Raw genomic sequence first — 26,063 nt, forward strand, 5'->3', positions numbered from 1 at the left:
TAAACAAATGGTGCAATTTTGGGGACTTACACATATTTTACATATTAGAACATGGAGGTCTGGAGGCCTTTTATACTATGCTTACTTTTATTCTACAGGTCAAAGATCCAATGTAATTATTCTGCAAATTGCTAAGAATGTCCATTCTATTTATACATTTGGGAGTTGGGGAAGTGATCGCTGGGTTGATCCATGGACTCAGTTTACTAATGGTGAGACAAACCTGGGTCAGGACTCAACTTATTACCTGACTTACATATGCCCCTATTTTAAAAGGGGTCATGATGGCACTTTGGATTCTCAGTATTAGGATCACCTCTGACCTTATATCCAACAGCACTTGAAAGAACTGGGTATTTCCCTTTCCCCATATGTAGTTACCTGGGTAAATAGCCATAGGTCTTGATGAATCTCTAGAGTATATATACTTATTATGATGCTGCAGTATCTTCTCACATGGGAACCCAACCCCTTTTGCTGTCAATGGGTTCTGGATCTGAGAATTGACTCATGTCTGGAAACTGGGCAAGAAATCCTGATTTTCTACGGAGATGGCTGACCTCAGCCTTCTTTTCATCCATTCTTGATCTCTTTTGATTTTATGTGTTAAGCAAATATTCTTATTGACTACAGTCTATCTTGGCCCTAGAAACAACATGACCTATTAGCTACCTTCATAGGTAGCTTCAGGTCAGACCTCCCTGGGTGACATTCCAATAATATGACTCATTTCCGTAATTACATCCACCTTGCTTCTGATGGTTAAGAGTTACCACCTGGCCTCTGCTCTTCTGGGACCCTATTATTCTCATCAATACTAGGGAGTCTAGTTCTGGAATAGCATCTTCTATTATCAGCTGCAGCCTAAAGAAAACAACCTCTCTAGAGCTTCTCAGTGATTCTGGTACAGCCCCTCCCAGTGCATTCCTTTTCACCTCAGTAAGTGGAGGAACAGAGTCAGCTCCTGGTTTTGCAGTCTTATGTAGTTGACCCATTCTAGCAAGTTCAGTTCTCTGAGACTTTTAATCCCTTCCCCGCAGTTACCAGGCAGTCTGGCATCTCTATCTCATTAATTCAACCTATCACTTTTTCTAAGATATGAACAACTACCACAGCAGTATATTAAACATGTCTCCTGAGGCCCTTCACCCTGTATTGACAAGTGTTCCCTTAACCTCCCACCTTCATCCAGCATCCTCGTGACCCCCTCCTAAGCATATTCGCCCAGTTCCTACTGGCACATATTAACCAGTTTCTGTACCTTCTTTAACATGTAATTCCTCTCCTCCCTTTGCAGGCTTCTCACTCCCCCAGTGGTGTTATGCTAAGATTTGACCTTAATGATAGGTATGGTGACCTGGAGGAAGAAGATGACAGCTGATTCTGAAAAGAGCAAGCGTCCTCTCTTAAGGCACCAGCCTCATTTAAGACTCAGTTTATCTTCAAGAAGAGGGAGGGGGACTCCATCTTCTAACAATGGGGAGTGGGCCATTTATGCATGCCCAGGGGGTTCAGGGAAATCCAAAATCTGAGAGTTCAAGGTTCTCAAGTGCATCTCCCCAGGTGTCTGCATTTCAAGCCTTAGAGTTCTTTTTAGGGTTCTTTTCCTACCAGGGTCCTGTCTTTGGCATAGGATGTTTGCCTGAGCTGAGAATTCAGCTGACGTGGAAGTCCTGCTATCCTTGTAATTAGGTTCTGTGCTTACCCTTCAGCTCTGTCTGCCCTCTGGTTGCAGAAGAGGACTGTCTCTAAGTGCCACCAAAGAGGCCCTCAGCTTTTTTTTTTTTTTTAAATGTTACTTTTAATTAATTTATTTATTTTTATTTTTGGCTGTGTTGGGTCTTCGTTTCTGTGCGAGGGCTTTCTCTAGTTGTGGCAAGCGGGGGCCACTCTTCATCGCGGTGCGCGGGCCTCTCACTGTCGCGGCCTCTCTTGTTGCGGAGCACAGGCTCCAGACGCACAGGCTCAGTAGTTGTGGCTCACGGGCCTTGTTGCTCCGCAGCATGTGGGATCTTCCCAGGCCACGGCTCGAACCCGTGTCCCCTGCATTGGCAGGCAGATTCTCAACCACTGCGCCACCAGGGAAGCCCAGGCCCTCAGCTTTAAGTTGCTGACTAACACATCTGAGCCTTGCCTTTTCTCTCTTCAGTGAATCAACAGCACTTAGCAGCAGCCTCCCAATTTCACAGTCTTTGGTTTTGCTCCGTGCCTCTCAAATGCCAGGGACATTATCTCCTGCACCCTCCTGCTCACCAAGGGTGGAATTCTTAGCCATTGCACTGCTATAGCAAGCCAGAGACCACGGCCACTGTTGCTACCAACTATCTTAGGTAGGAGTCCCTAAAAGCAGAGCCTAAGGTGGGGCTTCTCTATTGAAAAAGTGCTCTCAGGAGAAGAGAAGTGAGGGAAACAGAAGAGGGCAAGAGAAAAAAACGAAGTAAGGATGTGGTCTCAGCTGAAGACTAGCATCAGTCTGGCCCCTCAGAAAGCTCTGGAGCAGGCATTTCACCCCATAACTGGGTTTCCCTTGAGGCAAGGACGTCAGCCTTTTATATCTCTATGTTTGTCATTGGCTACTGGCTGCTCTCAGGGTGTGAAGGGACGTCTAACCTATGGGGTTGGCCACTCTTTGTCAGCAGAGAATGCCCTGAAGAAGGGGCAGCTTTACCCACAGAACCTGGGGGGTGGGCGCACCAGCCAGGTGAAGGGGAAATAGGCAGGGCACTGACGGTGTCCACTCCAGATAACTTCTGTAATCACTCCTACTCCCGTGGGAGAAGAGTTGATATTAGCAGACAGCCAAAAAGTTATTTGGATCCAACCTGGTAAATTAGCTTAGTGAACAATATAGTATTGTGTTTTTTTTTTTTAAAAAGCAAATAACATTTTTATAGGTGATAATAATGCTCTATACAAAGAATTTCCTCTTTTCCTTTGTGGCTTATAAACTACTCTGCATGCAGGTCCCACAAAGGAGTCCCAAATACTTTTTATCAAGTGATATTATCATTAGACTAAGTGTCTATGTGATCACTCTGATGTTGGCAACACTTACTTTGAGCCATAAACACAAGAATGTGTGAATGAAAATCAGGTTACTCTCATTAGATAAAAATAGATCATACTATGGATAATTTACACTAGAAGAAATACACACGGCCAAAAAAAGATTTTAAATGCCATTCGGCTTCCCTAGAGGGGAAAGAGACATCTAGTAAATCAAGGAGCTATCTCTCCTTTGCCTATCATGTTTGCAAAAATATCAGTGAGTTCTATTTTTAGTTTTTTAAGGAACTCACTGATATTTTTGCAAACATGATAGGCAAAGGAAAGATAGCTCCTTGATTTACTAGACGTCTCTTTCCCCTCTAGGGAAGGGGATAGGGAGGGTGGGAGGGAGGGAGATGCAAGAGGAAAGAGATATGGGAACATATGTCTATGTATAACTGATTCACTTTGTTATAAAGCAGAAACTATCACACCATTGTAAAGCAATTATGCTCCAATAAAGATGTTAAAAAAATATATCAGTGAGGATGAAGTGAGATAAATGTTCTTCAGGTATCTAGGGTGCAAGTGTGAATGAGCACAGACTTTTTGGAAGATAATTTGGCAATATGTATCAAAATTTTGAAAATATTGATACACATCCCTCCCCCGACCCAATAATTCTACTTCTAAGAACTGATCACAAGGAAATAATCAGTGATCCCAGAAAAGCTGTATGTTCAAGGATATTCACGTGGTATTATTTTATGTTAGTGAAAAATTGAAAACAGTTGAAAACTTAAATGTCCGAAAATTATGGAATGAGTACATAAATTCTGCAACATTCAGATGATGAACTACTGTACGTGAGGATCGCCTAAGTTTGAATTCCAATTTTGTCTTTCCCTAGCTCTATAACCCTGGGAGAGTTAATTAACATTAATTATTTTTCTTAAAATGGAGATTATAACTGTTCCTGTCTCAGAGGGTTGCTATGTAAAGTACTTTGAACAGTGCCCGGCTCATAGAAGTGTTATTATTATTGTTTAGGAGATATAACATAAAGGTATATTAATGTCTTATGTAAATATATAATATATTAGCTAAGTGAAAAAGCAGGATACAAAGTACGTATAATATGATGCCAATTTTTTTTATGATTAGACATATTCATAGGCCAAAGACTGGAAAAAAAATCACTAAACCACAAACATTTTGCTCTCAGGATCCCTTTATTCTCTTGCAAATTATCACAAAGAACTTTTGTTTTTGTGAGTTATGTCTATGGATGGTTATTATATTCAAAGTTAAAATTAGAAAATTTAAAAACATAGGTATGCACCAGCACATAAGCTTTTAGAGTGATGATGTCATTACATGTCCTGTAGTTTCGGGAAAGCTCCACTGTACACTCAAGAGAGAATAAGAGTAAAACAAACAAATAATGGCTGGTGTTATTATTATTAAAATAATTCTGGCTCTGTGGACCTCCTAAAAGAATCTCAGGGGCCCCCAGAGGGTCTTTGGACCACACTTTGAGAATATTACACTAAACCACTAACTGTTAGTATAAATCATTTACACATTTTTCTGTATTATCTTCTGTATTTTTCAACCATTCTACCATGAGCATGTATGGTTTTATAATCACAAAATGTAAGAATAATTTTTAAATGTATTTATTATAATTATGCCAGGTGAACACGCATTCAGTTAGATCAGAGATTCTTCTACCTAAATGACAGTCCTGCGTTTTCCTGAGCTCCAAGGAGCGTGTTTTGTGAGACATCTAAGAACACATGAACCAATGGTTCTATGTAACTGAACTTATTTAGGATGCTTTTCATGTATCCAAGAATCTATTAAAGAAAAGGCAGTAGAAACTCTCAGGAGGAAGCCAGGTCAGACTGGGAGAGTCACCGATGGGCAGACTTTCTCTTATGTGCTTATGCACAGAGCAGGGGCATTCACTCTTACAAGCAATTTAGCCACAGAGGCACAGAAGCCTGTTCCCAGTGTCTTCATCCATTGTGATCATATGGTCACAATCAATGGTCATTTTATTGTGTTCACGCCTATGTTCTCAGGGCCTAGTACAGCACCTGATGCACAGTTAGGCATTCAGCGTTTGCTAAATGAATCAATATATGAGTGCGAGCCGTCTACAAGCTGGCAAGAGGTGCTATAATAATAGTTTCCATGTCAAGTGCTTTACATACATGGTCTCACCTCATCCACCTGTAAGTCACTGAAGTGGAACTCTTATCATCCCCACTTTCCAGACAAGAATACAGAAGCTTAGAGAGTTTCAGTCACTTGCTCAAGGATACCCAGCTATGATATAGCAGAGCACAGGTTTGAACTCAGGTTTGTGCTAGGGCAGAGCCTGTGTTCCTGACTTTATATACCTTCTTGACAGGCTTCTGTGATTTCAGGGGTGTCTGAAGAGGCCACCAGCCCAGGAAATGCCTGGAAAGATCACCCAGAACTCTGGCAGTAAAATCCCACCCTTGGAAATTCCTGCTTCTGACTGAAGCCTGTAAGATATAATTTTCTGAATATAGGTTACAACGTGTGTGGGGATGGCACAGGTGGGAAGAGGTAAGAAGGAACCTGGAGTAAGTTGAGAAGGGGATGTAGAGAGGTTGGGACCCCCCATGGAGGCTCAGAGAAACCATAGCAACATGAAGCTGGAGGAACTGAAGACCCAGACAACCATCTCTCCCTCAGGTGTCCTGGCAACTGAAATCTGGGAACCAATAGAAGACAAAGCTCTCTTAATGAGGTGAGCGGACGCCAGAGCTCCCTGGAGACCACGTTTGAGAAGGATGGAGGAAGCAGATGGGCTCCGTCTTTCTTTTTTTTTTAAACGGTTAAGACGGTAAATTTTATGTTATGTGTATTTTGCCACCATTTTTTTTTTTTTAATAAATTTATTTATTTATTTATTTTTGGCTGTGTTGGGTCTTCGTTTCTGTGCGAGGGCTTTCTCTAGTCGTGGCAAGCGGGGGCCACTCTTCATCGCGGTGCGCGGGCCTCTCACCGTTGTGGCCTCTCTTGTTGCGGAGCACAGGCTCCAGACGCGCAGGCTCAGTAGTTGTGGCTCACAGGCCTAGCCGCTCCGCGGCATGTGGGATCTTCCCGGACCGGGGCACGAACCCGTGTTCCCTGCATTGGCAGGCGGATTCCTAACCACTGCGCCACCAGGGAAGCCCCCGTCTTTCTTAAGTCAGTCAAAGTCCCTGCGAAAACCTTGCTCACCTAAGGTGGAAGCTTTCATTCACCCAACATCTCGGCAGAACCCCAAGCGGTACACTATCTATTCGGCTTCCAGTGAACGCAAGCAAAACAGAGTCCCAGGAACCAGACAAAAAATGTCTGCTGGTGAAAAAGAACACTTTCCATAAGGAACTAGGGAGTGGGGGGAGGAGGTGGAAGTAGGAGGCTGGCCAACAGGTGAAAAATTCAAGAAGAACGTGACCGACAAATCAACTGAGTGATTGGAAAGGTTTTCTTCAGGCACTGTAGGAGGAAAATGGATTTATTTGGTGAACAATGTTTCCTGAGTATGTGGTAGAATGCCACACAGGCGCCAATACCTACAGGGCATGTGCCTGGAATGTTATGTTGGCCCTCCCTCCTGACCTTTGCCTGTGTTGTGCCCTCTGCCTGACCTTTCCGCTCTTAACCTGGCTACATCAAATTCACCCTTTAAGACTCAACTCAGAGATTACGTCCTCCAGGCAGCCTTCCATGATTCCTACCACCCCTACCCCTTAAATACCCAGCCAGCTATGGATTACGCGATGAGGTATCCATAATAACCTGTGCTATAGTTTTGCCCTTAATAAACTGACTCCAAATAATCTGTATCTATGACTGTCTCCCTGGCTAAGCTGACATTCCTTGAGGGGCTGTGTCTCTTTTTTTTTTTTTTTTTCTGGCCGTGCCACGTGGCTTGTGGGATCTTAGTTCCCAGACCAGGGATCGAACCCGGCCCCTCGGCAGTGAAAGCGTGGAGTCCTAACCACTGAACCGCCAGGGAATTCCCGCTGTGTCTTATTCTTCTTTGTCTCCCCAATGCCTGGCGCTTAGGAGTAGCTCAGTAAATATACGTTGCATTAATTTAGTTGATTCTCCACACCCCACACCACTGACTAATCAAATGCATTTAAGTAACAGGCAAGTCTTACTGGACTGAAGAACATAGTCTGGAATCAGACCAGAGTTCTAGTCCTGACCCCACCACTTTCGAGACCTATAAATAGCCTTAGGTGAGTTACTCAACCTCTCTGAGCTTTGGTTTCCTCATTTGTGAGTGGAGTTAAAATCCTCCATCTCAGAGAACTGTTGTAAGGATTCAATGAACTGATTTCAGTCCCTGGCACAGTTCCTGGCACATAGTGGATACCCAGTAACAATTAGTTCCCTGTAGTAATAAATTATTGGAAAAGGTCATGCAAAGTTTGGCAGGACCAGGGACTTGCCTGGGCCTTGATAAGGAATAAAGTTTACTGCCCTCTGGGGGTTTCTTGGGTAACTTGGGCCATGCTAGCACCATATACTCAGCTCTCAGCTGGAGTCCTCAGTGGTCCCTGAAAGGGGGTGTGGGGAACCTGTTCCAGGACACAGCTGGGAACACCCCACCACCTCCTCCTGGGGCAGGTGCACATCAAGGCATGCTAACGAGAGGGGACTTTTGTCAAAAGGACCTCAAGGTAGAGAAGAGACTGAGACCACCCTGAATAACAACAGGAGGGGCTGTAGGAGACAGCCCCCATGGTCAGGTTTGCCTCATCCCCGTCCTAAGGCCTCTCCACCCCCAGCCTGGGAGAACAACCACAACACTGAAAACCAGCTTACAGGCCAAAGAAGGGAAAAGGTGGGAGGAGGAAGAGAGCAGACGGATTTAGGGGTCCAGGGCCCCTGGGTGGGGGGCGGTATGTGATTAGAGAGGTCCCCAAAAGACAGAGTTTCCCTGCAGGGCAAGGAGAGGAGAAGCCCTTCAACTGGTGGCTCAGGCAGAATCCATTCCTGGGCTCTGAGGGATCACAGCTGTCAGCTTCAGACCAAAGGAAAGAACAGCTCTGTGTCCTGGATTCACTGTTAGTCATCAGTGAAATATTGCAGGTAATGGGCTGTGCCTTCCTGCCCTTCCAATGTTGAGAGCAAAGTCGGGACATTTGGCAGAGACTGCTATTTGTTCTCTGATATCCATTCTTTCCTTCTTCCTAAGCAGAAGACCACTCTCCACATTTTACCTGAGCATGCAGCTACCCAGAACAAAGACTACATTTCCCAGCCTCCCTTGCATCTAAGGCTGGCTGTGAGACTAAGTTCTGGCCCACAGGATAGGTGCAGAAGCCAGTGTGCAACTTCCATGAAATGTTCTTAAAGGTAGGGGATGTGCCCTCCTCCTTCCAATTGGTTTGGAATGTAGACGTGATGGTTGGGGCTGGAGCAGCCATACCAGACTATGAGGTAGGATTTTCACGCTGAAGATAAAGGAGCAACAAGCTGGAAAAATTCTTGGTCTCTGAAAACCATGGAGTTGCCATACTAGGTGACAATGCATACCATGAAAGGGAAATAAACTTCTACCTCTTACTTTGGGTTCTTTGTCACTCACTGTTGAGCCTAATCTTAACTGATACAAGGCCCTCCTCAATAGTTTCAAAAGCCAAAATCCTCCATTTCCCTGGGAAATAAAACCATGCAGGTTCATGATATTAACATCTGTTGAGGGTTTACTATGTCTCAGACTTTGTCTTAAGCACTTTGAATGCATTAGTTCATTTAATCCTCACAATAATCCCATGAAGTAAGTGTTATGTTATTCTTGTTTCGTAGATAAAGAAGCAGGAATGAGGCAACTTAACTCACTCAAGTTCACAGGGTAAGTAGTAGAACTGGTATGTGAACCCAGATAGCCAGGCTCCAAACCCAGACTCTTAACCACTGTAGTAGCTAAAATTTAATCATATCAGAGTCCAAATCAGGTTGCTTTTGGTGTTGCCTCTCTTGGTTTCTATCACCCAGTGTTGTTTCCATTTATGATTAATTTCAAAATGGAGAAGCAAACTCATTACTTAGCACAGCAGTTTGGGAGGAGATTTTCTGAAACATAGGACCCATGATAGAAATGGAAGTGCGGGGGTAAACGGATAAAAAGGGGGCAGTTTATCAATTGGGTACCCCTACTCTAAACTGGTGGTCTTCAGACTTTCTGAGTGGCATGAACCTATCAGCATAACACACAATTTGGGGGCACACAATCCCCAAAGCATGAGTGTACGTGTGTCTCTCTGTGTGCGTGTCTGTCTGTGTGCAATTCACACGTATGGCTCTGTGATTAGATTCTTGTGGTGGGTACTGTGGTGATCTGCCCAGATCCCCTCTTTAGAGCTGATGACTCCGTCTCCTAGAAGTGGGAAGGTCAGTTGCTAAAGCCTCACAGATGCAGTCCTCACTGGAAACCGCCCTGGGAGCTGAAAGAAACTGCTCATCCAAGCTCATGATCTCCCAGGGTGTGGCCTGCAGCCAGTGACTGATGGGGGTGCAAAAGCCCAACTCCTTTGCCTTAACTCAGGACTGCTCTGAGGGCCATCCCAGCTCCAGAGCTCCCTGTACGATGGCTGAGGCCTCTGTCACACGGGCATTCAGGTCAGCTGCCCCCTCTGCCCAGTCCTGCCTTCCTCACTTCATCACAGGTGTATCACCTGAGACCACTCCCCAATAAACCTGCACGCAGCTTTATATTTCAGAGTCTGTTTCCAGAGACCCAATCAAATAGACCTCCAAATTAAAACTCAAACAAGGGTGAGGTGAAAATAAATATAAAAAGCTGTAACATTTTCCATTTACACCCAGCAGTTGTCTTGTGCACCCTTGGGCTGTGCCTACAAGCTTTAGAGATAATTCCTGAGGCTTATAATTTAACACATTATTCACATTAATCCCAGCCCAGGGATAGAAACAGAGGTCTGGGAGGAGGATTGTGAGGAGGAGGAAGAAAAAAAGGGAGTCCTTGCCTGCTCCTTCCCACCCAGTTCAGATTCTCCTGGCATGGACACTCATGGCCCGATTTCCTTCTCCTTTGGGACATTCATCACACTTGTGTAAACTTGTTTAACGACTGTCTTCTCAAAAGACTAACGATCAATGAAGTCAAGTTCTGTGTCTGTCTTGTTCATCGTTGTATACTTAACACCTAATAGTTCCTGATATTCAGTAGATGCTCAATAAATATTTGCTTATTGGGAGGGAAAGCGGCAGAGGAAGAAGAGGAGGAGAGGGCAAAGGAGAGGATGGAAGGGTCAGGAAGGGGGAGGGGCTTAATCAGCATCTGTTCACCCCTCATTGTCGGCAACCAGTGTTACACAGAGGCTGAGCCCTTTCTCAGCTATTTCAGTCCAGCAGGTCCTAAGGACTGCCTTGAACCTGGAGGGTCCTTCACAGGGAATACAGAAGGAGTATGGATCCATTGGTTCATCCAGTAAATCCCATAGAACCTACCATGTATCAAGCAACCTGCTCTGCAGAGGGATGCAGAGGTGCGTGAACATAGACAAGGGCACTGAGCTTGTGCAGCTTGAGCCTGGGAGTAGACATTAATCAAACAAAAGCACAAAAATATATTGACAAATTATGGTAAGTACTCTAAAGGAAAGTAGGGGCATGCCCTGAAAATGGCAGAGTCTGGTGTGCATTTGGGGTGGGGGTGGGGTGAGGATGGCAGGGAAGTCTGGTCAGACATGTCTTCCCCGTCGGAGGAGGTGATGCTTGAGCTGCGATTGATGGATCTGGTTAGTTGGGCCAGTGTTTCTCGACCTCGGGACTATTGACATTGGGGGCCAGATAATTCTTGCTTGGAGGGGGCCGGGGGTGTCCTGGGCACTGTACAACCTTTAGCAGCAGCCTAGACCTCTGCTCACCAGACGTTAGTAGCACCGCCCCCAACGCCTCATCTATGACAGTCGCAGTGTCTCTGGACGTTGCCAAATGTCCCTGGGAAGGCAAGATGGCTCCCAGTTGAGAACCGCTGAACAACCAGAATAGTTGAGGTGTTTGGGGAAGGGAGAAGGGCAGGAAGGGGAAAGGTATGTCAGATGGGAGGAGCCACATCTGCAGGGACCCCAGGGTGAGAAAGCAGTGTGGCTGGAGGTGCTGGCTGACAGGGCCAGGCCCTGCAGGCTGAGAAAGAAAGAAATGAGTTGTCTGCTCCCTGGTAAAGAAAACAGAAAATCGCAGAGAGAGAGAGAGAGTGTGCGGGCCTGCAAGGCTACTGACAGGATCTCATGACTCTAATCACCGGGATTCAAATAAGCCTCGGGCTTCCCTGGTGGCTCAGTGGTTAAGAATCCGCCTGCCAATGCAGGGGACACGGGTTCGAGCCCTGGTCCGGGAAGATCCCACATGCTGCAGAACAACTGAGCCCATGAGCCACAATTACTGAGCCCACGCACCACAACTACTGAAGCCCGTGCGCCCAGAGCCCGTGCTCCGCAACAAGAGAAGCCACCGCAATGGGAAGCCCGCACACCGCAACGAAGAGTAGCCCCCGCTCGCCGCAACTGGAGAAAGCCCACGCGCAGCAACGAAGACCCAAAGCAGCCAAAAATAAATATATAAATTAAAAGAAAGAAAAGAAAAAAGAAATAAGCCTCCATAAATCCGGAGCACTGAGACAATATTAATTGAGCTGGGTTAGTACATGTAGCGCATGCACCCGGCTCGCAGGGCGGATGAGGGGATGACAGATGAACCCAACTGGGGCAAGAGGACGTGCCAAGGGCTCCATTTAATAAATCAGCTGACACTCCCCGGCATTTGCATTGCTAATGGCGGTACCTAAACCCCAGGTGTTGCTGCAGAAACTTGTCCTGCTGCTGCCTCCCCGTCTGTAAATCCCAAGGGAGTTGGCAAAGGGTAGCAGGGCGCTGGGTGGTGAGGTCTGAAACACATTTTAAAATCAGCCCGGAGCTGGTGGATAACGACATGTCCAAAAGATCTGGCCGCACATGTGTAGGCTTGGTGTCCTAACGAGCACCTCAAAGCCTGGGTCACAGGGTCCCCAAGGCAGAGCTGAGCTGGAATGGGGCACCAGGGCATCCAGCCCCCAGATGCCTCCTTCTCGGGCTACTGAGCTCCCAGACATTCCACCACGAGCTCATTTGCTAACCAGCGAGGACCTCCAGTAAGTGAAAGTTAACCACTTTGGATCTCTTTTTCTGCCAGTCCGTGCTGAAATTTTTCTTTTTTCCTGTGGCGACAGGCGACGGGGGGTGGAGGGGGGCCGGCAGGGAATGCTGAATATCAGGATCATGTGGGGAGCTTTTTCAGTATATACCCCATGCCCCATCAGCCCTAAAATTCCCATATGCTCTCAAGGGGGTGTGTCCTTCAGGACCAGTGTTGCCATTTTCCCTCTTGCCTCAGACTCCAATATAATTTGATACGACACTGTCCCTGATCCTGTCTTTATTTAAAATTTTGGTATTTTTTTCCTTGTGGATTTTTTCCCATTAATTTGGATTTTAAAAAAATATTGCATTCGAATATTATTTATCTTGATGACTGAAAATTTTAGGGCCCCTTAAATTTTTATTTTATTTTACTCTATTTTATATCTAATTGTGGTGAAACACACCTAACATAAAATTTACCACCCTAACTATTTTTAAGTGTGCAGTACAGTGGTATTAAGTACATTCACATTGTTGTGGAACTATCACCACCATTCATCTTCCCAAACTGAAACACTATAGCCATTAAACGGTAACTCCCCCTTCCCTCCTCCCCCGGCCCCTGGCAACCACCATTCTACTTTCCATCTCTATACATTTGCAACTCTAGGTGCGTCATATAAGTGGAATCATACAACACTTGCCTTTTTGTGACTGGATTATTTCACTTAACATAATGTCCTCAAGCTTCATCCGTATTGTAGCATGTATAAGAACTTCCATCCTTTTTAGGGCTGAGCAATATTCCATTGCATGTATACACCACATTTTGCTTATCCATTCATCCATCCATGGACACTTGGGTTGCTTCCACCTTTTAGCGGCTGCACCATTTTACCTTCCCATCAACAGTGCACAAGGGTTCCAATTTCTCCTCATCCTTGCCAACAATTTTTCCCTTCCCTTGCCTTGCCTTGCCTTGCCTTCCCTTGCCTTCCTTTCCCTTCCTTTTCTCTTGCTAGTACCCATCCTAATGATGTGAGGTGGGTGTGAGGTGGTAGTGCCTCTTAAAGTTTGCACCCAAGGAGGTGTCTCACTCATCTCACTGTAGTTCCCACCCTGCCTCCTAGTTACAAGTTGACTTCCTGATAAACATGTGTTACATCCCACAGGTGAGCTGGTGTAGGAATAAATACTGTGCATTTGGATTAGAAGCCTGGTTTCTAACTGTGTGACCTTGGGCAAGATACGTAACTTGTCTGTGCCTTAGTTTCCCCATTGAGAAAAGGAGGCAAGCACTTCTATATACCTGATAGAATGGTCATGAGGATTAAGTGGATTAGTATATATAAAGCTCATAGACACAGTAACCCTCATACCTTCTGTTATCAAAGATCTCACCCTATGGATGTAGCTGTTTTGTTTTTTTAATAAACTTATCACTTTGGAATAATTTGAGGTTTATAAACTATAAATAAATAAATTTTTAAAATTTATTTATAAATAAAATTTATAAATAAATAAATTTATTTATAAATTTATATAAATTTAAACCTATAAATAAATTTTAGGTTTATAAATTTTAGGTTTATAAACCAATATCCAACTCCCTCTAACATTAACATCTTACACAATTATGGTACATTTAAGAAATTAACATTGATGCATTATTATCTAAACTACAGACTTTATTTGCATGTAACTGGTTTTTCCACGAACGTCCTTTTGCTGTCTTAGGATCGAAGCAAGAATACCACGTTGCATTTAGGGTATAGGTGTTTTTGTTTTGCTTTGTTTTTATTTCTGTATTTTGCCTGAAGAATGTTTTTAAGAGCTGGAATTTGGGGCTTCCCTGGTGGCTCAGTGGTTGAGAATCTGCCTGCCAATGCAGGGTACACGGGTTCGAGCCCTGGTCTGGGAAGATCCCACATGCCACGGAGCAACTAGGCCCGTGAGCCACAATTACTGAGCCTGCGCGTCTGGAACCTGTGCTCCGCAACAAGAGAGGTCGCGATAGTGAGAGGCCCGCGCACCGCGATGAAGAGTGGCCCCCGCTTGCCACAACTAGAGAAAGCCCTCGCACAGAAACGAAGACCCAACACAGCCAAAAATAAATAAATAAAGTAAACAATGTGTTAAAAAAAAAAAAAGAGCTGGAATTTGAAAGCCCTTAGATAGGACATGACTCTCCATTCTGCCACAATCTTCCACCACTCCCTACTGTCCTGTGCCTGCTTCCGACATCTGCATTTACTGCCTCCCCTGGAGACATGCGAATCTGTAACCCTGTATTAGCTGATGGCTCAATCCCTTCCCCTCTTAGAGACTGTAATTCGGTGATTAATTCTTTGGGGTCTGCAGAAATCCTCTATTAAAATTCAAATGCTGTCAGGTAGCTAGTTCAACAAACCAATTCACAGATAAACATCTTAGCAGAAATTAGTTGATAGGGAGGATGGCCTTACGGGCTAGTTAGTAAAAGTACCTGGAGGTGAGAAGAGTGCCTGGTAGGGAGGTGGACAGGCACCTCCAAGGAAAGGCTGGCCAGGCTGTGATGCTAGATTTATCCATCTTGTATCTTGGGCTGGGCCCTGCCTGTGATAGGCCCTGATTCTTACTGCTCAGTTACGTAACAGATCTCCCACCCACCACCCCAGGGCTCCCTGGCGTCATGGATCTGTGAGCCCAGCAGAGCCCAGCACGTTGCTAACTTGGGCCTCTCTGCTGGCTCTGCCTCATTTCTTTCCAGAATGTGGATAACTCAGGTTCTTGGTGGTGGACGGGAAAGAGGCTGGAAGAAGCTCTGCCACCAATTTATTAAGGAGTTTCTCTTTGCCCGGGGCAATGCAAAGTGCTAAATCAGGGTTTGAAAGTGAAGAGCTAAACACAGCAGGGGCAGTATTTTCAAACTTATTTTTTACTCAAAAATAGACCACAGGTTATGAGCGATCAACTAGCTTATTTTATTCTCCATATTTTTACATATTTGGGTGTGCATATACAAAATTTCACATAAGAGTTACTTGTCTAGGGAGGGCGGGAGGAAGGGAGATGCAAGAGGGAAGAGATATGGGAACATATGTATATGTATAATTGATTCACTTTGTTATAAAGCAGAAACTAACACACCATTGTAAAGCAATTATACTCCAATAAAGATGTTAAAAAAAAAAAGTTACTTGTCTTGTATCTGCATATTTAGAGAATTGCACTTATTGACTAATAGCATAAATAATCAGAAAAAAGAAGAGAAGTTTGATTATTTAAAAAAAAAAAAATTGAGAATGTTCCCCTACCTTAGATTCTTGTTTTTCCTGTGGGTAAAGTTTACAAGATGCCTCTAATATCAGCCACACAATTTCCCCCTGTCCTCACCCTAGTGCTTTTTTTGGTGCTACAGCATAGTTGGGAAATAGGATGGACCAGACAGACCTCATTTGAGTACTGGCTCCACCACTAACTGGTCATGGGAAATTGGGCAAGTTACTCAACCTATTTGTGCCTCAGCTTCACCTGTGAAATGGGGATAATTGTAGCACCTGCCTCCCAGGGTGGTTGTGAGATTAAAGAAAAGATGGGGGAAGAAAAATGTAGGGGAAAAAGAATAATTTTCTCTTTACCATTCTAGGTTCTTGGCTGAGACACCCCTGTAATAAAAAGACAGATTAACAGGAGAAAAACAAGCACAAGTACAATAACATGTATACCTTCTGTATACGTAAGAGGTACCCAGGAAAACTGAGTAACTCTCCCGAATGGCCCAAGCCATCACCTTAAATACCATCTTCAGCTAAAGACAAAAGAAGATGTTTGGGGCGGCGGAGTCAATTACGGGAGGTGACCAGGAAAAGCAAAGTAAACAAGGGTAAGGTTGTTATTCAGAGTTCTTAAAGCCGTTGCCTTCTCCAATGATAAGAGTTTCTAGGGATTTAGAGTCACCCTCCTCTTCCTGGTGCAGAGAAGGATGGATACACCCTTACAAATGGAGAGTTCACTTGGAAATGTCTTTCACAAAATGGTAACTTCTGCTTGGTTTACAGAGCTTCTCCTGTGTCTGCAATTTCTTAAAACTAACCAGCTCGGGCTTCCCTGGTGGCGCAGTGGTTGAGAGTCTGCCTGCCAATGCAGGGCACACGGGTTCGAGCCCTGGTTTGGGAAGATCCCACATGCCGCGGAGCAACTAGGCCCGTGAGCCACAACTACTGAGCCTGCGCGTCTGGAGCCTGTGCTCCGCAACAAGAGAGGCCGCGATAGTGAGAGGCCCACGCACCGCGATGAAGAGTGGCCCCCGCTTGCCGCAACTAGAGAAAGCCCTCGCACAGAAACGAAGACCCAACACAGCCAAAAATAAATAATAAATAAATAAATAAATTTAAATTATAAACAAACAAACAAAAACTAACCAGCTCAAGGTAATCCTTTGCCAAAGAGACTTTTTTTTTTCAGCTGATTTCCTTTCTTTCTTTCCTTTTTTTTTTTTAACATCTTTATTGGAGTATAATTGCTTTACAATGTTGTGTTAGTTTCTTGTAGTCTTTATAAATGTGTGGGAGATAAAACCTTGGAAATCCAGACTTACTGAGTCCAAATCTCCTGCTCTTTGGACACAGAACTGACTCTTCAGAAGGACCCTTCCTCTAGCCCCATTTTACAGACAGGAAAACTAAGGCCATGGAAATGGAAGGCTTTTTGGTTTCAGTTTAGGAAATAAAATTAGGAAAAGTAAAATTTAGGAGATTGAAAAAAAAGTACCTGAAATAAAAACACAAAGAGATGAAACAGCAGGGCCAGACTAAATAGAAGCTAGACAGAGTGTCCACAAAAATGTGAAGGCTGAGAAGGCTAACACAACAGTGAACTCACTTCTGACAGGTAACCGGAAAGAACAAGCCGTTGCTGTCATACTCCTCAGAGGCTGGCCTGGCAGCTGCCAACATGCCAACAGCAGCCCCCCGTGCCCCCCACCTCCTCACGCACTGCCGTGGGGCTCCACGCTCCTTACCCGCACTGAGCCATGTCTCGGGGATGTTCCCATCAAGCCCCTGGAGAAGATTTGCTCTGAGCTCCCTTTTTTCCCATTGGCTCCCTGTTGGCTGCAGTCAGCCTCTGCCACACCCTCCCCTGCAGACGGATGAAGTGGGAATGTTCAGAAGGCACTGTCTACAAAGAAAACACCTTTTCTGAAAGCTGGGGGCTGGGGAATCAGCATATGCTGTAGCACGTTCTGGATCCTTCCAGAAACGTGGTTCCTCTTCTCCAGTCATCCCTGTATACCTTGACTTAGGTTGTACACACACGCACACACACACACACACACACACACACACACACACGGAAAAAGAGGAAGGAACAAAGACTTCCTGCTTCCACTACTGGTCAAGCAATTCCATTTGGCCTGAGCAGGTACGGTCAGTGACCTGCAGGATGGCTCAAAGTCAGACGGTGGCAGAATAAGACAGATAAGAAAGCAGAGGGGCAGGAGAAGTTGCCAGGGAACCGGGGGCGGGGAGGGCTCCAAGGTTTGCTATCTCTGGCCCCTTTGAACATTTTTCCTCCGTTGTGAAGTAACGTCTGTACATATCTAACCCGCCTGCCCGCCCCAGCTCAGATGAAGTGTGTGAACAGGTCCACGCACCCACTCCCCTCCCATGAAGATGAGGTCACCTCCTGAGTTCTTTCCTGTGTATCTGAGTGTAGCTGGCAGGCTCTTTGATCTCCTGTCTCCCTCTCTTGCAGGTGTCCTCTGAGCGGCCTCAGGTGAGACACCAGAGGCTTGTGGGCAAAATGTGGAGCTTCTACCTGTTGGGAGTGGAGCCCAGCTCCAGCTGACCTCGGCAGGTCCCAGACCAGATTGTCCCAGCTGGCACTCCATTTGCATTACTTCATCCCCCTCAAGAAGGGCAATTCATTAAATGTGCCGTTTGATGAGATGGAATCTTCATGCTTTGGTGGAATGTTACTTTAGATTAATTCACACAGTGGAAAAATAGCTCTTTCTGTGAAACTGTGAGCTACTTGGGGTTCTGAGAAACAATCCCTTACCTTCACAGATGGCTGGAACACACGGTATAGTCAGGAGAGCACAGTAGATTGGGAAGATTAATAATCTTTTGATGAAAAATTTAGGAGATGTGCTACATTTTTTAGTGTTTAGAAATTATACTACATGCGGTAAAATGCACCCTTCTTAGTGTATAGTTTTTTGAGTTTTGACAAATGCGTACATATATGGGCCTACCACCACAATTAAGGTGTAGAACAGTTCTGTAGCCCCAAGAAGTTTCCTTGTGCCCCTTTTTTTGGGTTGAATTGTGTGCCTCCAAAATTCCTCTGGTGAACTCCTAACCCTCAGTACCTTAGAATATGGCCTTATTTGGAGATAGAGTCTTTACAGAGGAAATCAAATCAAAATGAGGTCCATTAGAGTGGGCCCTAATACAATATTACTGGTGTCCTTGTAAAAAGGGGAAATTTGGACACACACACACACACAGGACAGCATGTGAACATGAAAATGGCCACCTGCAAGTCAAGGAGAGGGGCCTGGAGCAGATCCTTCCCTCACAGCCCTCAGCAGGAACCAGCACTGCCAACACTTTGATTTCAGGATCTGAGAACCGTAAGATAATAAATTTCTATCGTTTAAGCCACCCAGTTTGTGGCACTTTATTAGAGCAGCCCTAGCAAACTAATACAGCCCTCTTATGGTCTACTACCTCCCCCTACCTCAGCCCCTGGCAGGCACTGATCCGATTTTTGTGCCTATAGTTTTGCTTTTTTTCAGAATGTTATGTGAGATCATACAGTATGTAGCCTTTTGAGTCTAGCTTCATTCAGTACAGTGCTTTTGAGATTCAACCACATTCCTTTTTTTTTTCATCCTTTTTTTATTGCCGAGGAGGATTTGTTTTATGGATATACCACAATTTTATTTATCCATTTACCAGTGGAAGGATATTTAGGTTATTTCCAGGTTTTAGGTATTGTGACTAAAGCCTCCATAAATATTCACGTATAACACTTTTTGTATTTCTCTTGGGTAAATACCTAAGGGTGGGGCTCCTGGGTCACATGGTAAGTAGATGTTTACATTTGTATGAAACCACCAAATTGTTTCCAAAGTGACTGTTCCATTTTTGTGCTCTTGCCAGAAATATATGAACATTTTAGGTGTTTCACATCCTCCTCACTGCACTTGGTCTGTTTTTTGTTTTTGCCAATAGTAACTATGTACAGGTATCTCATTGTGGTTTTATTTACATTTTCCTAATAACTAAAGATGTTGAGCATCTTTTTGTGTGGTCATTTGCCATCTGTATAACTTTTTTGTGAACTATCTGCAAATATTTTCCCCATTTTTTATTGGGTTGTTTGTTTTTTTATTTTTGAGTTTGAGAGGATAAAAGTCCTTTATCAAATATGTGTTTTGCAAACATTTTCTACCAGACTATGGCTTGTCTTTTTATTTTTTTAACAGTATCTTTTGAAGAGCAGAAGTTTTAAATTTGGACGTAGTCCAATTTATCAAAAGATTTTAACGGATCATGCTTTTGGTGTCATATCTAAGAAACATTTACCTAAGGTCACAAAGTTCAAAATACCTACTTTTCATCCAGACTGAGCAGCTGATTCTCATCCTAGATAGGTCATTCATTCTTTCTCAGCCTTAGTTTATCCCCCTGTGAAATGTGGAGATTGAAGTGATAAGTATTTTCAAACTATTTGACAGCAAGGGAACCTACTTTTAACTGAGATCATGCATGGTACCCCAGTATATAAAATAGACAGAAGTGTTCTTGGGGCCCTATCCTTCTGGGGTCTTGTGAACAGTGTTTCCCTATCTTTCATGTGTACACAAATCACTTGAGGCCCTTATAAAAATGCAGATGCTGGGCTTCCCTGGTGGCGCAGTGGTTGAGAGTCTGCCTGCTAATGCAGGGGACACGGGCTCGAGCCCTGGTCTGGGAGGATCCCGCGTGCCGTGGAGCGGCTGGGCCCGTGAGCCACAGTTGCTGAGCCTGCGCGTCTGGAGCCTGTGCTCCGCAACGGGAGAGGCCACGATAGTGAGAGGCCCCCACTTGCCGCAACTAGAGAAGGCCCTCGCACAGAAACGAAGACCCAACACAGTCAAAAATAAATAAATAAATAAATACATTTATTAAAAAAAAAAAAAAAAAAAGAATGATGTAAATGAAGAAATTACACTTAAAAAAAAAAATGCAGATGCTGATTTGTAGGTCTGGAGTAAAGATGAGGTTCTGCAGTTCTAACAAGTTCCAGGTGTTGCCCGCTGCTGGTCCAGGGACCTCACTTTGAGTGGCAAAGCTCCAGAGTTCTACGGCCAAAATGTGAGGTCTACCTTTGTCAACATAAGACTTTGGATTTCTATAGTCTATTTCTTCCAAGGAGAGCAAAGTTCTTCCATATCAGTAATTCTATTTTCCTCCTTTCTATCTGCCCCATTATTATCCCCAGTTAGCTGATAGGTACACTGAGGCCCAGTTTGAGCCAGGTTCCCTCGAATGTGGCAGAATCAGGTAGAGAAGAATGCTGCCAGCTGCTGGGGACATGAACCATTGTGAACTGTATTATATAGAGTCAGTATAATACTGAGAACTTGTTCTGTTGTATCAGAGACAAACTGGCTCAAGGAAAAGGGGAACATGTTTTGGCTCATGTAAGTAAAACATCTGAGGTTATGCTGGCTGCAAGTGTAGTTGGATCTAGGAGTTTGAATGCTATCATGAGGAATATGGCTCTCTGAAAGTTTTAATTCTGTACTCCTCTGAATTGGTTTCACTCCCAGGCAGGCTCTTTACATGCCATGATTAGAAGACCACTAGCTGGTCTAGGCCCACATTTGATCAGCTTAGCCCCACCAGCAAAAAGGAGGGTCCCCTTTTCCAATAGTTTCATCCAAAGCCCTACGTTTGAGCTTGACTGGCTTAGCTCACGCTACATGCCTGCCTATCCATGTAACAGTGACTGTGGCCAGTGGACCTGTGGGATGCAGTGATCTGATGGACCAGGCCTAGATGATGCTTATAGCCTGGTGGTGAAATCAGTTTCATCTGAACCACATGGACTTAAAGTACAGAAGGAAAGGTTCCCAAAAGAAAGGGGAATGTTGTTTGTTGAATGGGCAAACAACAGTGTCCACTACAGTCACTATGAATTCATAGGCATGAAAGCCTATGTTTTTGTTTTTGTTTTAGGTTTTTAAGGGGGAAGGAGAAACAAGAATCTGTAACTCTGACCACTTAGGAAATATTCTTATTGTGCCTTATATGCCTCAATTCCTCCTTGGAACTCGACCTGTTTCAAAGCTCCTTGGATTCCCTTCCCGTGTTTTCAGCACAGCTCCCACCTCCTCCAACACCCAAGATTTTCACGCTACCTTTCCCAGTCTGACAAATGTACTTCAATGCTAAACATTTCTATTCCTATTCTCCCAGAGTGCCCTGGATTTGAAGTGAGAATTGCAACAGAGGACAATGTTTGACACAAAGTAATTGTGCACTGAAGATGGAATTTTAGGCACTGGGGAATTTTTTTTTTTCCTAGGAGAGGAGGATCTCCTTGATCTTGCCAAATCATCCATCTGGTTTTGCTGACCCACAAAGTTGGCCAAGGTTACAGCCTTCCAGCCCCAAAGCAATCCCCTCTTTCTGGAGGCGGCAGTGGAAACAGGTGGAGTCACAGCTGGGCTGACTCAAGGTGATGTCAGGACTCTCTTGGGAGGGACCTCCAACGAGGAGTGCAGGTGGCAAACCTCGCCTAATTGTCAGTGTGAAAAGCCTGTAAATTGAGACCTCGGGAGGGGAACATTCTTGTTCTCTCTCTGGCAGACAGCAGAGGCTGGTTGGGGCCTGAGAGCCATCAACTTCAGTCATTCAGCTGGTAAGAAACACCCCCCAGCTGTCAGTCTGCAGGCAGGTCCACACGGCCCCCCAGCAGGCGGAGGATGGCTCTGGCTACAAAAGAGCCAGTTCTGGCCAAAGGAGGGAACTTTGTGTGTGTGTGTGACATCTCATTGAGGTACTGTACTGTCGCGTTAGTCTGATAGGGTATTTTATTGAATGACACAACTTCCAGCTTCAGTAACAGCACCCCAGTGTCAACAGTGGATGTAAATAGATTGTCTTATAAAATGAGAACATACGCGCACAGTGTCCCAACCTCCCCCTCCCGCGTGTATGAGCTATGAGACCATACTTGGCACCGGTAGGCGCCTCTCCCTCCCTCACCCGGCGCACACAATGACCCCCTTTATGCACTGCCCGCCGGCCTCCCTGGGAAGGGCGCTCGGTGTGTGCAGAGTCTGACTACAGTACTACTGTACGTGGTAATCTTTAACCCGAAATGGCCTTTATGATGGTGAGAGGTGGTATGTGCTGCGCTCCCTTCATCCCTCCAGCAAACAGAATGTACTGACTCTAAACAGGTAGGACCAGTTGCTGCTGGGCCCTCAGAGACACAGTGTTCTGCTGTGGAATTGGCTGTGCATAATGGGCCCATTCAAGCCGGCTGCAGGCGTTTTCCTCTCCCGGCTGCACAAATCCAGGAGCTGGGCCTGGACCCTAAGGGCTGGCGGGGGGTAGGTCTTGGGTTTCTAAATGGGCTTTGTTCACTCACTGGAAGAGAAAGCTCCAAAGCTGAGTATGATATCCTAGGAACCGGGCTTAAAGCTTCAAATGGATTCCCTCAGGAGTCAGGGGCTGAATAACCCCTTTGAGCGACTTCATATCTGAAACAAGGTTCGATTCCCTTAGGGCCTTTTCGTATAATGATTGGTTAGGTAGGGGAAAGCCATGCTTGACGAGCAACTGGAGTTGACGTGAGCAAAAAGACGCAGAAGAATTAGGTAGTTGACTCAAAACACACATCCAGCTTGGCCCATCCAGTTCGAGGCAAGACAGGCCTCCCGATTCTTGTGCTTTGGCCTCTTTGGAGGCTATTGCATTTCCAGCAAGGCTTCTCACATGAGGAGCCAGGCATCACTCCTTCCTCGTGACCCTGTTAACGCACTTGGGTGGAAGAGGAGAAGCAGGGGGAGTGGCAAACGTAGAGCGGGTTCCAGTCCGGGCTCTGGGCCCTGTAGTTGTAGGATGGTAGGTCCATCCCTTCATGGCTTTGGACCTCGGTTTCCTCACCTGCGAAGAGAAAGCCAGGACAGATGGTCTCCAGAGCCACCTGTAGCGCTAATGTTCAGTAGAGAACATTCTGCCACGGGCAGGTGGGCTCCTCCTACCAGGAGCACCTGGGGAAGCATGGGATAGTGGGAATGTCCTGTGGGATGAAGATGCTGAAAGGGAAAAGGAAGCCCTAAAAAAAAATCACGCCACTAATTTGGAACTTTTACCTTCTTCCGATTGACCAGTGTGAGCCCTCTTAGAAAATGATAAAGTGCTAATTAGAATCTTAGAGTCCTTTTTCTTTCATTCTTTTCCTCTTCAGATGTGGTGTCTTGGCCAAGGTCAATGGGAGAATTGGTGACAGATGTCCTGCTTCCCATCTGTAAACCTTTCCAATGACTATGTGGCCACCTGTGCTCAGTAGCTAGCGACTAGACCATCCCCCAGCGGCTGACAGCAAAGACAGGAAACATGACATTAGTGATGGAACTCAGACCCTGCGCATATCCATTACCTACATCGGTTCATTTATTTCTTCAAATTAAAAACCTGTGATAGGTATCCTTGAAACTAATATAATAAGTCAATTTTATCTCAATTAAAAAACCAACAACCTATGATAGGTGTGCTTTTACCAGTTCCATATAAACATATGGAAAGTAAAGCTTAGAGGATGATTTGTCTGAAGTCACAAGGTTTAAAATTTGAACCCAAGCAACCTGGCAGCAGAATCTGTTCACCTAGTCATCGTACCGCATTGCCTTGCTATGGGCTCTTCGTCAGAGTTATGGAAATATTCCATAGAGATGGATTTTTAAAGTGCTCTCAGCATTCCTGATTAGAAAACCAGTTGGTGAACAGGGCACACTCTTTATGGGCTGTGGGCTGTTCTTGGTACCCTGGGACAGGGCCCTGGAGACAGAGCCACAGTTGTCCTCCTCTTAGGCTCTCCAGCCTCTGAAAAAGGGTTTCTTCTCCATCTGCAGTGTCGCCAGGCTTGCTAATACCCTGGAGCCGGCCAGTGGGTGATCTCACATACAGTGAGAGTTTGTCTAGAATCCTCCAAAGAGGAAGAAAACAATGTAATCATTCTCTGGCTCGTGCTGCTAAGGCAGACATCAGTCCCAAGATCCTGGAAACTCATGCCCAGGGAAGGTTCTGTTTCAGTGTCTTCGTGTGATGGTTGGGTGGGAAGAAGGGCTTGGCTGGAGCCCTAGAGTAATCAGGCACTCTCAGAAAGACCAGAGCAGCTTGAAACACTTTTCTCTATCTTGTACTGGAGAAACGCATTCTTGATATAATCCTCAAAATTGAAAATGGGGAGTGTGCCTGTTTTCCAAATGGACAGGCCAAATCTGGCCCCAAGAGGCTCAGCAGTTGGCATTCTGTCCCAGAGCCCTCTGTGGAGGCAGAGAAAGAGACCAAGGTACCCGGTGTGTTGCCAAATGCCTCCTTCGCTCAGGGGTATCATGACATCAGGTCACAGAATATGCCTCCTGATGACATTCAATTCTAGGAAAAATGTTTGGCTTTATCAAACTAGAACTGGCTGACCTCAGGAGAGAATGTCCCCGGGACCACGTGGCCCCTTGCAGCAGGCCTGGGCTGGAGTCACTTCGGTCTTACAAGTAGCTGACTCTAAAGGTGGCTGGGCTTGCAGGGTCAAAGTTCACAACACACAGCCTATGAGGGTTTTGATTTGTCTTAAACAGACCATGTCCTCACCAGGCACCACAGCCGAAACACCCTTTCTTCAGGGAAGCTTTTCTATAACCTCCAGTCAGGTCTATATCCCCTGTGATTCTCCATAGTAGCTCTTATCACAGTAGCTATTTAAATAATCCCTTGTATAGTTATATGTTTAATATCAGTCACTTCTCTGAAGCTGTCAGCTCCACAGAAGAGATGAGTATCTGATGGATCCATCAATACACAGTATAGGAATACTCAGAGATATTGCAGGTTGAGGTCCAGACCACCGCAATAAAGCAAGTATCACAACAAAGTGAGCCACATGAAATTTTTGGTTTCCCAGTGCATGTGAAAGTCTGTTTATACTATACTGCGGTCTATTAAGTGTGCAATATAACATTATGTCTAAGGAAAGCAATGTACATACCTTAATTTAAAAATACTTCATCTCCAAAAAATGCTAACCATCATCTGAGCCTTCAGCAAGTTATAGTAGAAACATTAAAAATCACTGATCACAGATCACCATAACAAATACGATAATAATTAAAAAGTTTGAAATACTGTGAGAATTGCCAAAATGTGACACGGGGACACAAAGTGATCAAATGCTGTTAGAAAAATGGTGCTGATAGACTTGCTTGACACAGAGTTGCCACAAACCTTCAGTTGGTGAAAAAGCACAGTATCTGTAAAGTGCAATAAAGTGAAGCACAATAAAACACGGTATGCCTGTACAGTGCTGGCACTTAGTAAGCATTTACTAAATATTTGTTGAGTAAACTAGGTAGAGGATATCACATCAAAAAATCGATAAGAAAATGTTGGGACTAGAAAAGATCTTACATGTTTATTTCAACCCTGGAAAGGGAGGCTAGGAGTGATAAAGTGACTAGTTCAAGGTCACAAGGTGGGCTGATGAGAGCGCTAGAATAGAATCCAAGACCCTCTACTTCAGTTCATGCCTTGAGGGGTTACCTTTACTGTTTGCTCTTAACTAAGCTCTTTTGTGGGGTGTTCCCATCCCTCCACCTCCAAATACAGCTGTCATCTGTTCACTTCT

At 45.0% G+C, this 26,063-nt stretch overlaps 1 protein-coding gene and 1 long non-coding RNA gene across 10 annotated transcripts in view; one reads left to right on the forward strand and one right to left on the reverse strand.

Moving 5' to 3' along the window:
* The window catches only part of LOC309606568 (uncharacterized protein), a 49,209-nt gene extending 31,312 nt beyond the window's left edge, over positions 1 to 17,897 (reverse strand). For all 8 annotated transcript variants that reach the window (XR_014231931.1, XM_082343899.1, XM_082343898.1 and 5 more), the window contains exon 1: positions 17,176 to 17,897. Coding sequence is in view for 7 of the 8 variants with exons in the window: in XM_082343898.1 (XP_082200024.1) it covers positions 17,176 to 17,208 (33 nt within the window). In the remaining variant the exon portion in view is untranslated. The remainder of the gene's footprint in view (positions 1 to 17,175) is intronic.
* The window catches only part of LOC309606582, a 44,637-nt gene continuing 24,451 nt past the window's right edge, over positions 5,878 to 26,063 (forward strand). The window contains exons 1-3 of one of the 2 annotated variants that reach the window (XR_014231959.1): positions 5,878 to 12,184; positions 16,214 to 16,585; positions 17,910 to 19,362. This is a non-coding gene — a long non-coding RNA (uncharacterized lncRNA). Of the gene's footprint in view, positions 12,185 to 16,213; positions 16,586 to 17,909; positions 19,363 to 26,063 lie in introns of those variants that run through there. The other variant, XR_014231958.1, reaches the window with a different exon arrangement.

Source organism: Balaenoptera borealis (assembly GCF_965194805.1).
Source record: "Balaenoptera borealis genome assembly, chromosome: 11".
Taxonomy (NCBI): Eukaryota; Metazoa; Chordata; class Mammalia; order Artiodactyla; family Balaenopteridae; genus Balaenoptera; species Balaenoptera borealis.